Source organism: Eubalaena glacialis, chromosome 2 (assembly GCF_028564815.1).
Source record: "Eubalaena glacialis isolate mEubGla1 chromosome 2, mEubGla1.1.hap2.+ XY, whole genome shotgun sequence".
Classification (NCBI taxonomy): domain Eukaryota; kingdom Metazoa; phylum Chordata; class Mammalia; order Artiodactyla; family Balaenidae; genus Eubalaena; species Eubalaena glacialis.
The window spans coordinates 29,614,481-29,630,333 of NC_083717.1; the positions used below are offsets into that span (position 1 = coordinate 29,614,481).

At 43.1% G+C, this 15,853-nt stretch overlaps 2 protein-coding genes across 9 annotated transcripts in view; one reads left to right on the plus strand and one right to left on the minus strand.

The window, feature by feature from the left end:
• Positions 1-8,005, minus strand: part of WDR37 (WD repeat domain 37) — a 55,256-nt gene extending 47,251 nt beyond the window's left edge. For 3 of the 4 annotated variants that reach the window (XM_061179709.1, XM_061179708.1, XM_061179705.1), the window contains exon 1: positions 7,373-7,504. The gene's annotated coding sequence lies outside the window, so the exon portion shown is untranslated. Of the gene's footprint in view, positions 1-7,372; positions 7,505-7,815 lie in introns of those variants that run through there. The other variant, XM_061179707.1, reaches the window with a different exon arrangement.
• A 3,234-nt stretch (positions 8,006-11,239) lies between these two features.
• Positions 11,240-15,121, plus strand: IDI1 (isopentenyl-diphosphate delta isomerase 1). 5 transcript variants are annotated; one of them, XM_061181678.1, is made up of 5 exons: positions 11,240-11,413; positions 11,911-12,083; positions 12,209-12,301; positions 12,750-12,880; positions 13,561-15,121. In XM_061181678.1, the coding sequence occupies exons 2-5, from the start codon at positions 11,942-11,944 to the stop codon at positions 13,876-13,878; spliced, it is 684 nt and encodes a 227-aa protein (XP_061037661.1). In that variant the 5' UTR covers positions 11,240-11,413; positions 11,911-11,941; the 3' UTR covers positions 13,879-15,121. The 5 variants fall into 5 exon arrangements, with proteins under 5 accessions (XP_061037661.1, XP_061037658.1, XP_061037663.1 ...); XM_061181675.1 differs by lacking the exon at positions 11,240-11,413 and adding an exon at positions 11,421-11,597; XM_061181679.1 differs by lacking the exon at positions 11,240-11,413 and adding an exon at positions 11,679-11,699.
• Positions 15,122-15,853: the final 732 nt, after the last annotated feature.

The following is a 15,853-nucleotide window of genomic DNA, read 5'->3' on the forward strand; positions in this document are numbered from 1 at the left end:
CCTTCTTGTAGGTTATTTGAACATTTTTTAGAATTTCATTTTGATTTATCTAGTTTCTGAGTTTCTCTCTTTCGTATAACTTTTCTTAGTGGCTGCTCTAGGTTTTCATTATCTCTTCACAACTTATCACAGTCTGCTGATCATCAACTTCTACCAGTTTGTGGTAAGGTGTAGAAGCTTTACTTCCTCTGTGTCCCTTTGCCCTCCCCATTTATAACATAATCATCTTAAGTATTTCCTCTATACACACTAAGAACCACATCAGACGGCTATGGTTCAACCTTCAAACCTAATTTCAGATAAGGAAGTCTACTGAATTTACCAATTTATTTTTTCTCTCCATTGTTTGTTCTTCCTTCCTGGTGTTCCCACATGATTTCCTTTCTGTTTAGAGAATTTCCTCTATCTATTATTTTAGGGTAGGTCTGCTGGTGACAAATCATTTGAAGGATGTTTTCACTTGATAGAGAATTTTGAGTTGATAGTTCTTTTCCTTCAGCACTTCAAAAATGTGCTACTTCCTTCTGGCCTCTGTAGTTTGTGATGAGAAATCCACTATAGGTAAAGGGACATTTCTCTCTCTCGCTGCTTTTTCATCTTTGGTTTCAGAAGCTTGACTATGATGTGTCTTAGCATAGATTTCTTTGAGTTTATCTTGCCTGGATTTCACTAAACTTTTTCAATCTGTAAGTTTATGGCTTGCCAAATTTGGGAGATACTCAGCCAGTATTTCTTCAAACATATTTTCAGCCTCACTGTCTTTCTCCTCTCTTTCTGGGACTCTGATAAGAAAGATAGGTCTCTTGTTAAAGTCCCACAGGTCCCCGGGGTTCTGTTTACTTTTTTCCAGTCTATTTTCTCTCTATTGTTCAGATTGGATAATTTCTATTGTTTTATCTTCCAGTTCACTGATTCTTTTCCTCTGTCCTCTCCATTCTGCTGTTGGAAGAATGGAAAGGACAGAGGAAAAGAATCAGTGAACTGATTCCACAAGCTCATTTACTGTACTTCTCAGTTCCAAAATTTCCACTTGTTTCTTCTCTATATCCTATATTTTCTTCCTGAGACTTTCTATTTTTCATTTGCCTCTAGTGTTAGTATCTCCTCATTGAAAAACTTTTATGATGGCTGCTTTAAAATACTTGTCACTTAAGCCTCAATATTGTGGGCACTGCTATCAGGCGTGGGATCTGGTTTCAGCCTTCTATTACAGCAGGCCTCTTCTGACATTGCCCCAGCAGGCAAACAAGTGTGCAGCCTTGTTTCTCCCAGGTGGATGCAGAAGGTGGAGATGGAAGTGAGGGCTTCCCACTCAGCCTCCACTCATCTGGGTGGAAGTACTCTTCATTAATGCCAGGCGGGGTTAGAGTTCAGCCTCTCCCTTGGCCTCTACTCATATCACAGGCACTGAACCAGGGGTGCTTTGTTACTGTGCCCTACACGGCCTCATTACCACGGGTGATGGTAAAACTCCTGAATCTCTACTAAGTTTCTTCTGAGGCCATCCCAACAGGAAGAAGGACGGTGTTCTTTGTTACCACCCAACAGAGATGAAAATCCCAGCTCTGCACTGATACCACCCAGCACAAAGTGTTGTCTCAATACAGACTGTCAGGGGTGAAAGTCTAGATTCCCCACCCTGCCTTTGACAGTAAGGGTGAGATGGGGGCTGCAATGTTTTCTAAACATGTCCTGTCTGGCAGGCTGTCTCTTTCCTGGTCTTTTGGCTTTTCTTGGGGCTTGTCTGAGCCCTTTGGTGTTGCTGGGTTGCTGGTTTCTCCAGGCCCAAGGCCGGGATGTATGGAGCAAAAAGAAAACCCAGGAAACTCAGCCCTGCATCATTTCTCAGGTCCCCATACATCTAGCCAGTCTACTTTCTTCTCTCCACTTCTCAGTCTCATATTTCTTCTGTATTTAATGCTCAGTGTTTTTAGCTGTTCTTGGAGGAATAGGAAAAGTACATCTACTCCAAAGGCAGAGATCTTCTGAGTCTCAAATTAGACATGTATAGGCCTTGGTTTAAAATGGCAACAAAAAAGTAAGTCTTGTTTCACAACACACTAAAAACATTCAAATTGGTCAATTCTGTGTGTTTAGGTTTAAAAATTTGAAATCCACTGATCTATTAAAATTATCACTTACTTTTTGTAGCACATTATATAGACAAAATTTAACTCTCAAATCTTTTTTTAAAAGGACACTTAAAAAAGGAATAAGGTTGCTTTTTTATCTCTAAAATTCTCATTAAAAAAAAAAAATCTTCCATTCCCCTTACTTTTTTGGATATTCAATTTGTGAAAGCAGGTCACAAGGCCAACCCAGATTCAAGTAGAGGGCAGAGACCACCTCTCGATGGGAGAATGAGAAAGAATTTGTGTAATCCATCACACCTTATTTCACTCACTAGTTTAGGTTATACACTGAATAACATTCTGCTTCCCTAAAAAATAACAGTGACTGGAACTAAATAGTTTTGCACTTCAGATATTTAGTGGAATAACATGTATATAAATAACCCAATTAAGTTAAACACCCACTCAGAATAAAATCCATAGACGAGCCCAATGGTTAAGAACATGAGTTTGGGAGTCATACAAACCTAAGTCCCCTCCACCCCACACCCCAACCCCTCAAAGGGTTGGCTCTTTTCCATCATGAAGCCTCAGCTTGACCGTTACTTCCTCAAAACGGCTTCCCTTGACGACCGCTAGTCACAGCACTTCATGATCCTCACCACGTTTGTACTTAGATCTTATTTATAGTTTTTTCACTTAATGAATGTTTCCCCCGCTACACCATCAACACAATGAGGACTGGGACACAGTTAACTGGGGCCACTACTGTATTTGTTAGGCCTGACATAAACACATCCTCAAATATTTGTTGAATGTATGCATGAATAGAAATGGATGAATGCTACATCTACCACTGACGGGCTGTGTTACCTTGGTCTAGTTACTTAACCTCCTTCCTAAGGTTTAACTGTGTCATCTTTAAAGCAGAGATAATAACAGCATTATTTCATTAAGTCACTCATCAATAGTTCTCTCACCTGTAGATGAGCTAGGTACTGGGAATGTTGTGGTGAAAAAACAGGCTTGGTCCCTACCCTCAGGTTGCTTAGAGTTGAGTTGGAAGACAGACATTAAACACACAATCTCATAACTTATTACAGAAGTTATAAATTGTGATGAGTGCTACGAAAGACCTATGCAAATATTATGAGGCCAGCTATTAGCTAAAGAGTTACAAAGGTCATTCTGAGAAACTGGCATCTAAAGCGAGACTGAAGAATTCCTAAAAGTTAACCATGCGGAAAACAGAGAAGGGAGTAAATATTTTAAGGACAGGAACAGCAATGTGCAAATGTCCTGAGCCAGGAATGAGACTAGTTTGTCAGATATATTAAAAAATAAATACTATAGCTACAACACAGCAAACAATGGAGAGAATGGTGCAAGATAAGTGGAGAGACAGGCTTAGAGTCTGTTCTTTCGTGTTTATAGTTTATCCTAAAATAAAAAGGAAGCTACTTAAAAGTTTTTAAGCAAATAAGTAACACTAGATTGGCTGCTATGTGAAAAATACATGGAAAGACAAGATGACCATGAATGAAGCCAGTTAGTAAGTTACTGAAACAGTCTAGGCAATAAATGACGATAGTTAAGATTAGAGGTAGATGAATGGACTGGGGGGGGGGGGCGGTGGCGGGGGGGGGGGGGAGAGGTATCAAGGATAGCCCTTGTTTCTGAGGCAAGAGGTAGGTGAAACGGAGGTCAGATTACTGAGATGAGGCAGCAGATATGGAGAAGAAATCAAGACCTAATACTGAATGTATTATGTTTTTGCAATGTCTTTGAATATCTAACATACAAGGAAGCAGGAGGTGTATGGGTCTAGAGATGAAAAGAGAACTAGGCAGCATGCAGAAATCTGGGAGAGGTCTACACAGAAAGTAAAGATGGTCACTTTGACTCCATCATACCTCCAGGTCCAATGCCTTACCATTATTACGCTTCTTCACAAGAAGGGTAAAAAAGGTTATATTACTGGTACATACAGACAACAGAAAATAAAACTATCAGTCCCTTACATGATATATGGAAAAATTAATTTTGATTAATATTTGACAGAACAAATCTTTTTGATGAAATTTATCTGAAAAAATTGAGCTATAGAAATTAGAGATAGTTGAAACAAAGATACAAAGAAAAACTCACAATGGCAGAATCTGTGGTTGGTAGAATTTTATACACACAAAAAAAGATATTGATATTTAATTTGAAATATTTGAATATAACAAATTTACATTATTAAGCAACTCCTATGATCCCACTGAAGAGTATTCCAGTAATTTTTTAACGGAAACAATTAGAGACTATTTAAGTGTGCCATATACAAAGGTTGACCAAGAAATCAAACTGATTTAAAGGAATCTTATCCAGAAATTATATTCTTTATTAAAAAAAGGAAGGTCGATATAATTCTTTTTCAGTGATTATACATATTAAATTACTAACTTCATAAAGCATCTCAGTTGTCAAGATTTTCAACACAGAGATTTATCATAGTCACCTCACAGTTTATAAGTTATGTTTTTTATAGGAACAAACATATTAACACCCTGTGAAAGCTCAAGAAGAAAGGAGACTATCTTTAGACATTTCAATCAAGCAAATAAAAGAGCAAAGAGCTTCTCTTTCCTCCCTTAAGAACTTCATCAGTAGAAAGTTTATGCGTCTGGTAAGCATAAACTGGGAAGTTAATGCATTCCGAAGGTTCTACAAATTGGTGATAGGAAGTGTGAAAATTGCAGTATCAACCCTCCTTTCACCTCAACAATTGTTTCCCTTAAGTATCACATCACTGGCATTTCCAGCCTCTGTATCTTCAGTAGAAAATAAGCAGTCTTCTTCACAACTAACTTTTAAAATCCTCACTTTCTGCCTGTCTCTAAGCCTTTAACTCCTCCCTCAACCCCACGAACCACATGGTGCTGTTCTGGGCTTTGCCTGCTTTTTGCTGGTCACTTCACAAAATAGTCAATAACACTGGTCATCTTTTCCCATTGATCAATTTCCAACCAAACACATACATTTCAAACAATTATAAATCTGGAAGAGGTTCTGGTTCCCCAAAACCTGGCCTGAAATGATTTTTTTCATACTGATTTTCTCTCTTAGTAACTTTCTAAACTCTGTGAAGTCATATGTCAATATGGGTTCATAACGCCTATGCCACACACTGTGTTATTAACATTCAAAGATTATCTGGCTAATTCAAGTTCTGTCTCTTCCTGTAATTTCTTCAGCTACACTTTACCATTCTTCCAAAATTAGATCTGTAGTTTTCTCTAGTTCTTCTAACCTCTTTTAAATTTCTTCTTTTTCTTCTGTTAATCTATCACAATCTTTTTCCTGAAACTTTTTTAAAATTTTACTCTTGCCTCTTCATTCACATCCTCCATCTTGTTCCCCACAGTCTTCACTGGTCCCACCACCACTTCCTTCCTTCCTTCCTTCCACAGCTCACCCTGGTGGTGAACAAGCCCTTAGCCCCAGAAGGGACATATCTGTCGTGTTCACCTCAGGCCACAGGTCAGCGTTAGCATAAATCTTATTTAAATGTCTGATAACACGTTGAGGGTTTTTGCAGGATGACATCATGGAGAGTGGAGCAGGTTGCAGGTGTTTGTAAAAAGAATACTTAAGTGATGTAGCGTGGAACCTAAGCTAGACAAGAAGGGATGTAAAAAGAATACTGAAGTGATGTAGCATGGAACCTAAGCTAGACAAGAAGGGAAATACAGACAAAAGAAATGATGGAGAGATACTGATGGGTGGGGAAGTCTGTGGTGAGGCTCAAATGGATCAGTAACAACAGTCAGTAATGCTCACAACACCTCTGTGAGATACAGTTCCCAAGTAGTTAACAGACTAAACACTTAGTCAATTGGCCATGGAGCTGTAAAGAGAATGAAAACTTCTTCACGCAGGTGAGTAAGCTGCTTTAACCACTATGCACTGTTTCACCTTAATACAAACTAAAACAGAAGCCCGAAATTCCAAGATAACCATCTTTCTTCAAAATAGTCATACTAACCCAATATCACAGGGCATATGACCACATTAAACAGAAGGTTTATGTGACTAAAAGGTCCTACTGGTTTTTTAAACACATTCAAAAAAGTATAAATAGTCCCTTCCAAAAATCCAACCTCCCTATCCTATCGGTCAAACAAATGAATTTAATATAAACTCTCCTTCTGCCCAACTCATTTGTCCTTGCTATATGCTGCCACACGCCTATTACCCCCACCTACAAAACATTACTCACAATCCAGTGGGATTTTTAAACACTTTTCTTTTAGCAAGAGAAAAACACCTGCCTAAATAGTAAATGTCATGAACGTTAATCATGTGTACAAAATGGTTAAAGGATATAATTTGCATGCGGCATTTAAAAATACAAAACGTGACTGGATTTCCACAAAAAGGTCAGTAGAGTTTTTCATAGCATTTCATTGTGAAAGCACCGTTACTGAATTCCTGGAGACAAACACCAAACTCAACTGCTGAGCGACATCAACCAGAGGCAGCCCCGCAGTCCACCCTCGGTCAACCCGGGTAAGGTGTCCTGTCGATGACCCAGTTGAAGGCACGAAACACACGCTCACCAGCTCTGGACATGAGACGGGACTGGGGGCATGTCTAACCGGAAAACAACCAAGACTGTTTAAAGACCTTAACTGTTAAGGTCCTGGAATCGAGAACGAAATTCGTACCTGTTAAGTCTTCTTAGGAAAATCAGGACTAGGGAATTCAGAGGGCTGTCGATACCCCTGGGGGAAGGGGCTGGGGTGTCAGCTCAGGGCCAGAGCACAGCAGGTGCGCACGGCTGCCCAGAGCCCTGAGAAGGAAGGACACTCGTCGATGCCTCCGTGCGAGCACTCTGCAGGACGCGAGGCTGGACACGGACCCGCGGCAACTCCTGCCCAAGGTCGCGGCGCCCCTACCGCGGCCCCACACCCGCTAAAGGGCCCACGGCCCCCGGGCTCCTGCGCGCTCGCGGGCCGGAGACTCCCGGGCGCTTCGAAGGACCCGCCTCACAGGCCGCTCTGGGCGAGGAGCGCGCGTTACAACCACGTCAAGACCCGGCCGGGCTCGGGGTCGGAGAGGGGCGCGGTCCAGGTCGGGGCGCGGGTTCGGGGGAAACACGGTCCAGGTTCGGGGGAGCGCGGTCGGGGTCAGAGGGCGCGGGGTCCGAGGGCGCTAGGCCGCCGGCCCCCACAGGCACGCCCCGCCCGGCGCGAGGCCGCTGTCACACAGTGAGGCGGTCCGTCCCGGGCTGAAGATGGCAGGCCGGCACTCACCTGTCACGCCGCCGCCGAGCCCGCCACCACGCAGTGCCAGCCGGGCCGTGCGCTGCCGCCGGTGGGTTCCCAGCCACGCGGCGCCGGGGACGGACGCGGACGCGCAGCCCTAACACCCGGCAGCCCGACGCCCCACACTTCCGGCGCCGGAAGTCCCGGCCCCCCCTCAGCCCCGCGCCGGAAATCCACTACACGCAGGCGCCGCAGGAAGTCCCGCCTCCGCCCCAAGCTAGTACCGCCGGAAGCCCAGCCCCGCGAAGAAAGTCCTACGCGCCGCCAGTGCGGGCGGGGGGCCCCAAGGGGGTCGCGGAGATGGCGGAGGCGTGGTGTCGTTGTTCGACCCCGAGACCGCCGGGGCCTCGACCCGCGAGGTCGGCGACCATCTGGAGACGCCGCGGAGGGCCGAGCGGGGGCGGGGGCGCTGAGGGCCCGCGGGTACTCACGGCGGCGGGTTACTGCGGGCGCCCGGGTCTGGCGCAGGTCGGCGTCCATCGGGACCCAGGTCGGGCATGTGGGAACGGCTGCTCCCAGTCAGAACCGCCGGGTGTGCCGGGAGCCGTTTCCCGGGGCGTCGGGAGCGAGGTGGCTGCGCGCGGAGCCTGGTGGATCTGCGGAGGGTGACTCACCCACTGCAGCCTCCTGTCTGAAATGTGTGTTAGCCATTGGCTGCAGAGAGGAAACAAAGGCAGCCTCTCGCCGCGGAAGGTGGGACCTGATGGCCTTCTTGTCCTTGTCTAGGTTGGAAAAATTACAGGGTGCGCAGGCGGCCTCGGCTCTACGAACAACCAGCTGGGCGTTTAAAGCCTTAAGTAACGACGAAATCAGACGCGTGGGAGCATTTTTCTTTTAAACAGTAAAGGTCATCATTCGGAGTCAAGAAGCACTAGTATGATTGTTGCACAAGGAACAAACGACGTATTTGGGGATCCAAATAACCAAAAAGTTTGTAGAATAAAACCTGAAGTTACTTCAGCATTGAGTATAATAAAGCTTATTATTAAAATCAATTATATAAGGTGTGGGACTTCCCTGGTGCTGCAGTGGTTAAGAATCCGCCTGCCAATGCAGGGGACAAACCCATGTTCCACAACTACTGAGCCCACGGGCGTAGAGCCTGTGCTCTGCAGTAAGAGAAGCCACTGCAAGGAGAAGCCCAAGCACCACAACTAGAGAAAGACTTTGCACAGCAATGAAGACCCAATGCAGCCAAAAATAAATAAATAAATTTTTTTAAAAATTGTACAAGGGGAACTGAGGATGTCAAACTTGGAGGTTGTGGCTATCATTCAACAAGAAATTTTATTAAAGACCTAATACGCACAAGGCATTCCTCTGGGTGAGGGAGCACATAGAATGCCTGATTAACCACAATATTGGCTCCAACTGATTCACGTGCTAATATGTGGTTTTGTTTTGCAGCACAGCATCCACAGTTTGGATGAAACTTAGGGTATTGTTAATTGGGGTAACATTTTCTCTGATATACTTAGGATTCCATAAAAGTCACTGTAAATAAAACGATTGCATAAAGTGTCACAAAACTAAGACAGGAAAGGAATCAACACTTTGAGAGCCTGTTGCGTGCCAGGCAGTTCACAGATTTGGTAACTTTGATCCTCAAAACAATCCAGTAAAGTAAAAATTATTCTATTATTAGAGAAATGTAAGTCAAAACTGCAACGAGGTATCACCTCACACTGGTCAGAATGACCATCATCAAAAAATCTACAAATAACAAATGCTGGAAAGGGTGTGGAGAAAAGGGAACCCTCCTACACTGTTGATGGGAATGTAAATTGGTACAACCACTATGGAGAATAGTATGGAGGTTCCTTTAAAAACGAAAAATAGAGTTACCATATGATCCTACAATCCCACTCTTGGGCATGTATCCGGACAAAACTCTAATTTGAAAAGATACATGCACCCCTATGTTCATAGCAGCACTATTCACAAGAGTCAAAACATGGAGTGAACCTAAATGTCCATCGACAAGATGAATGGATAAAGAAAATGTACATGAATACAATGGAATACTACTCAGCCATAAAAAAGAATGAAATAATGCCATTTGCAACATGGATGCACCTAGAGATTATCATACTGAGTGAAAAAAGATAAAAATATATATCATTTATATGTGGGATCTAAAGTATGATACAAATGAATATATTTATAGACCAGAATAGACTCTGATACAGAAAACAAACATGGTTATCAAAGGGGAAAGGTGGGGGGTAGAGATAAATTAGGAGGTTGGGATTAATATATACACACTAATATATATACATAGATAACAAGGATTTACTGTAAAGCACAGGGAACTATATTCAATATCCTGTAAACCTATACAGTAAAAGAATTGGAAAACTACATGTATAACTGAATCACTTTGCTCTACACCAGAAATTAACACAACTACACTTCAATTTAAAAAAAAGAAATTTGGGGCTTCCCTGGTGGCGCAGTGGTTGAGAGTCTGCCTGCCAATGCAGGGGACACGGTTTCGAGCCCTGGTCTGGGAAGATCCCACATGCCGCGGAGCAGCTGAGCCCGTGAGCCACAACTACTGAGCCTGCGCGTCTGGAGTCTGTGCTCCACAACAAGAGAGGCCACGATAGTGAGAGGCCCGCGCACCGCGATGAAGAATGGCCCCTGCTTGCCGCAACTGGAGAAAGCCCTCGCACAGAAATGAGGACCCAACACAGCCAAAAATAAATAATAAATAAATAAATAAAATTTTTAAAAAAAGAAATTATTCTAAATTGAATTCTAATTAAGGGTAAGAATGTTAAAATTGTCAAAAGCAACGTAAGTCCATCAACAGATTAATGGATAAAGATGTGGCACATATATACAATGGAATATTAGCCATAAAAAGAAACGAAATTGAGTTATTTGTAGTGAGGTGGATGGACCTAGAGTCTGTCATACAGAGTGAAGTAAGTCAGAAAGAGAAAAACAAATACTGTTTGCTAACACATATATATGGAATCAAAAAAAAAAAAAAGGTTCTGAAGAACGTAGGGGCAGGACAGGAATAAAGACACAGACGTAAAGAATGGACTTGAGGACACGGGGAGGGGGAAGGGTAAGCTGGGACGAAGTGAGAGAGTGACATGGACATACATACACTACCAAATGTAAAATAGCTTTTGGGAAGCAGCTGCATAGCACAGGGAGATCAGCTCGGTGCTTTGTGACCACCTGGAGTGGTGGGATAGGGAGGCTGGGAGGGAGATGAAAGAGGGAGGAGATATGGGGATATATGTATATGTAGAGCTGATTCACTTTGTTATAAAGCAGAAACTAACACACCATTGTAAAGCAATTATACTCCAATAAAGATGTTAAAAAAAATTACTTGTCAAAAGTCAGAGAGCTAGTATGCAATGGAGCAAAGATTGGATTAAAACCCAGGTCCACATCAAAGTCCACATTTTCCACAGCGTATTCCTTTGAAGGCTTAAACAACAGAAATTTATTGTCTCAGGTCTGGAGGCTTGAGGTCCAGGATCAAGGTGTCAGTGTTACATTTGGTTTGTGTCAGTGTTGGTTCCTTCTGAAACCTGTGATGCGGAATCTATGCCATGCGTCTCTCTCTCTCTCTCTCAGGGGTTCAAGGTTTCTAATTCCTTTTATTCACAATTTTAAGTCGCTACACTTCGGGTGCAACAGCTCACGCTTACCGACCGATCTCAATTTAGTGCACGGAAGGCCCGCGAGCAGGCGCCTCCCCTCGCCTCAGAGCCCGAGCGTGCAGGGACGCCTGACATCAGCACGTCACCAACGCAGGGGCTCGGGCGCCTCGATTGGCTGGCTCGGCCAGGGCGTGACTGGTGGGCGGTGCTCTCCCGGCCCCCTTCTCTCCTAGCTCACTCCGTCAGGTAGCTCCGCAGTCGAGGAGCCCCCCCCCCAACTCAGCGGCACAGGGAGGACGCCGAAAGCACCTGCGCTTCGGCCTGAGGGCGGCTCTACGGCCTACAGCCCTGGGAGGAGACCCCTCGCGCTCCGGGAGTGGCGCCACCGCGCGACCGTGACGTGAGGCGCGGCCGGCGCGCCATTGGCCAGCGGCCATGTGGCGCGTTCTGGAGCGGGCGCGGGCGATTGGGCGCGCGGCGGTGGGAGGCGGGGCTCGGTCCGGGGGCGGGCGCTGTGCTTGGGAGCTAGGCCTGCAGGAGACGCGCGCGGCGGAGTGTCGTCTCGCTGCTTGTCGTCTTCTGAGGTAAGGATGCTGGGTCTCTGAGGGGAGGCGGGCTGGAGTCCAGGGCTCGGCGTCGGGCTCGGCGCGCTGAGGGGCGGGCCCACTGCCTGTTGGTCGTGTCCTGTGAGCTCAGAGTGCTTTTTCCTCTTAACTGTTTTGGGGAGAAGCCAGAGGGCGGAGGTCTATGCGGCGCGAGAAGCGCGTGGGGTCGCCGCCGGGCTGGGTGGGCGCAGGCCGGGAGGACGGCGCGGGGGAGGTGGCGGGGCGGGCGGAGGGAGGGGCGCGGGGCGGCGGGCTCAGCCTCCAACCCCCGGGTCCCCACCTCCCCCGCCAGGTCCCCGGGTCGGCGCGCAGGCTGGGCCGCGATGCCCGAGGTGAGCACTGACGAGCTGGACGAGCGGCAAGTGCAGCTCTTGGCGGAGATGTGCATCCTCATCGACGAGAACGACCGGAGGATCGGGGCGGAGACCAAGAAGAACTGCCATCTGAACGAGAACATCGAGAGAGGTGCCCGCGGGGGCGGCGGGCGGGTCGGGTTCCCGGGCGGGAGCCCCGCTTCCTTCGGACCCCAAAGCGACAGGCAAGTAACTGGCCTCTTAAAACTCAATTCATCGTATTTCTTTTGCTTTCAGGATTATTGCATCGAGCTTTTAGCGTTTTCTTATTCAACACTGAAAATAAGCTCCTGCTGCAGCAGAGATCAGACGCTAAAATTACCTTTCCAGGTTAGTGTGCTTTGTGTAGTGTTTTGTTGGCGACTGTATTTAGTTTGATTTTCACGTGGAACTTCTGGTAGCCAAGGTCAAAAAAGAAATCTTGTGAATGACTTAGTTTTATATTCTTCATACAAAAAACTTATATGGCGGATGCAACCTAATAAGACGTAAGGTTTATCCTAATAAAGGATAAAAACTGCTAAGTATGTGTAGATTCATATGTAACTTTCTAAATTGTATCTAATACGCGTTATGATTGCTTTGCTTAAGAAGGCGTTCTTAAAAACTTATCTACACAAGTGTCTTTCACAAAATGGTTGCTGATAGCTCATTATAACAGATTTAGAAATCCTCAAGAATCATTTTGTTTTTGTTACTTTTAAAATTTAAAGTTTTCTTAATCTTTCAGACCTGCTTTGAAGAAGAGTTAATGCACATCTATATTAACATGTTCCAGGTTGTTTTACGAATACTTGCTGTAGTCATCCCTTAAATAATCCACGAGAGCTTGAAGAAAACAATGCAATTGGAGTAAGGCGAGCAGCACAGAGGCGTTTAAAGGCCGAATTGGGAATTCCCATGGAAGAGGTAAGCAGCCATACTAGCTGAAATCTAGAACACATTGAAACAATTTTTAGTAAAACATTAAATTTAGGTGTAGCCTTCTGCTTTGTAAATCTCTTGCTTTTTTAGCCCAAGAAAGCCCATTGGATAAAGGTTAAATTTTGATTTCATAATACTTGTTGATATTTAACTCAGTACCAAAATGGATTGATCTGTTAACCAGTTTATAAAGTTGACTGTTTTATAATTGATCAGATCAAAGATGAATATTTTCTTGTGAACTACAGATCTGATTGGGTGAATTGAAATAATCTTCTTTTCCTGGAATTGTCCCCTTTTAATAATACACGAATAAATAATCTCTCATTTAGTTAAAATGGTAAATTTTTTTCTCCCGTAAGTTAATATTAAGATGTGAGGCAGAATGGCACACTTCTAGTTAGAGTGACTGCTTTTCTTTTTTTCTTTAATACAGGATTTTTCAATAAATCTATTTCTGTTTTTGGTCCTATGGGAAAAGTGTCAGATACTTGAAACTATTTAATATTATTTAATACTATTTCCATATATTAATAGGAGACTAATGTTTCAAAAGTTGTCATTATAAAACTAGTTCTGTTGTTCAAGGTATTACTGAAATGAAGTGGGTTGATTTAGATTACTTTATTGTTGGTATTTTGGAGGTTTTTGGTTTTTTGTCCTAGGTTCCTCCAGAAGAAATTAATTATCTAACACGAATTCATTACAAGGCTCAATCTGATGGTATCTGGGGAGAACATGAAATTGATTACATTTTGTTTGTGAAGAAGAACGTGACCTTGAATCCAGATCCCAATGAGATTAAAAGCTATTGTTACGTATCAAAGGAAGAACTAGAAGAACTTCTGGAAAAGGCAGCCCATGGTGAAATTAAGATAACTCCGTGGTTTCAAATTATTGCAGATACTTTTCTCTTTAGGTGGTGGGATAACTTAAATCATTTGAATCAGTTTGTTGACCATGAGAAAATACACAGAATGTAGATGTGGAGATGAATGATTACTAAAGTACTAAAGAATTTCTCTACTTAGTAAACTTAAGATGAATTTTTTAAAAACATGGTTCCCCATTAGAACTCTCATTGGAAATACTGATACTTTACAACCAGAATTTGTGTGGAAAAGAATTCTTGATTTGTGTCATATAACCCATATATGTTAACTGCAATTTATAAAAAATATTTATGAGATTATTATAAAAAGAGCAAATAAACTTAACCTATCTAAACACATGGTTATGACAAATTTGAACAAATAAGTGAAGTTCTTCATTTTTTTATATATTGTGAAAAACATTTTCAGAAGACTTGTAGAGCACTTTGCTGTTTGCCAGGTGCTTGACATATCTTTAAATTTTTATCATAGTCCAGAAAAATGTGCAATGGAAAACTATTTGCTTATCTACTTCAAAACAGTTCAAATTAACTTTTCAGATTGAGATTAATATAGAACAGGTTCAAGGGAATTAAATGGTATATATCCTGATTTCTGTCATTGTTAATTTTAATCATTCTGGAAGTATTTTGATACTTAAAGTCAAACATTGTTTTTGGTAATGACATTGGCTAGGTTAAGTCATTTAAATAATCGTTGCTGATTAGCAAAGCCTGTGGTTTTCAGAGTTACTGGGAACAGACAGGCTATTTATAAAATGGAGCTTGGGTCAGTTGGGTCATACTCTACAACAGGGTATTTTAACCTTGGCACTGCTGATGTTTGGGTTGGATAATTCTTTTGGGGGCTCATCCTTTGTGTTGTAGGATTTAGCAGCATCCCCAGGTTCTACATAAAAAAATGCTGTTGGCACCCCTCCCCCCATGGCAGCCCCAATGACACCAGATGCCGAATGTCTCCTCCAGGACAGCGTCACCCACAGTTGAGAACCACTGTTCTGCTGAGTCAGGCCGTGTTGTAGGGGGAAAATTATCAAAAAGAAAGGCTAACGTTCATGTTAAATAGATTTGGGTTATGGAATATGTGTGTATTCATATTTAAAGTACACTTTGACTAATGTACTTCTTTAAACTCTTGCCATAGACTTCTCAGATTTGAAATCTTAAGACAGCTTTGTTATCTTTGAATGCTGTGTATTAGTAATGAAGAAAAAGATAAAAATTTGTTTCTTACAAAGCTAAATGTTTTATAAATTCAATAGAAAAATCCATTTGTTAACCCTGAACAGTTAATTTCAGGCAAGACTGTGTAGCTGATAGTAACTTTATTGAAAAATAAAAACAAAACTAAATTACCACATTTTGATACTGTTGTCTAGTTTGTTAAAACTTCAATACAGTAATAGGTCAACCTGCCTATGGTAGCTTAAGTGGTAAATGACATAGAGCTTCAAAATGCATTTTTATATTGTTTCTAGTTCTTTAGTAGGAACTTTTAGGCTAAAAGACACATGTAACCAGTTACTGGGTAGCTACAGTGGCTAGTGGTTGCCATATGGGCAGTGGCGTCTTAGACTGTTAGTTCCTGGACAAACCACTGACAACAGGTACAGAGCAGAGGGAGCCATCTATAAAACTTTATTCTCTTTATTGATATTCCTGGTTTGTTCATTGTTTTTTCTAACTTTGTCCACGTCTTCCTTTAGCTCCTTGAGCATCTTTAAGGCAGTGTCTAGTAAGTCTGTCATGTCTTCCTGAGGGACAGTTTCTCAGTTTTTTCCTTTAATGGACCACACTTTCCTATTTCTTTGTATGTGAATTTTTAGTTGTTGTTGAGTATCTGTACCACCCGAGGTCTTCAATTCTCTCACTTCCTTTCCGACTGTGTGTCTTTCCCTGGACACAGACATGCTGACTTTCTAAATTCCCCTGAGCCAGCCAGCAGTGCTTTCTTAAGTCCTAATCCTCACATCTCTAGCTCTCCAAAGGGGTAAAAAAGGAAAAATGCAAGGGAAAAAGAAACAGGCACTGACCCTTCAAATTCAGCTGATGGGGATCCATCTCTG

Coding starts and splice junctions, on each gene's coding strand:
- IDI1 (XM_061181675.1), top strand. CDS start 11,449: ATGTGGCGCGTTCTGGAGCGGGCGCGGGCGATTGGGCGCGCGGCGGTG. Junction 11,598..11,910: donor GCTGCTTGTCGTCTTCTGAG/GTAAGGATGCTG, acceptor CTCCCCCGCCAG/GTCCCCGGGTCGGCGCGCAG. Junction 12,881..13,560: donor TGGGAATTCCCATGGAAGAG/GTAAGCAGCCAT, acceptor TTTTTGTCCTAG/GTTCCTCCAGAAGAAATTAA.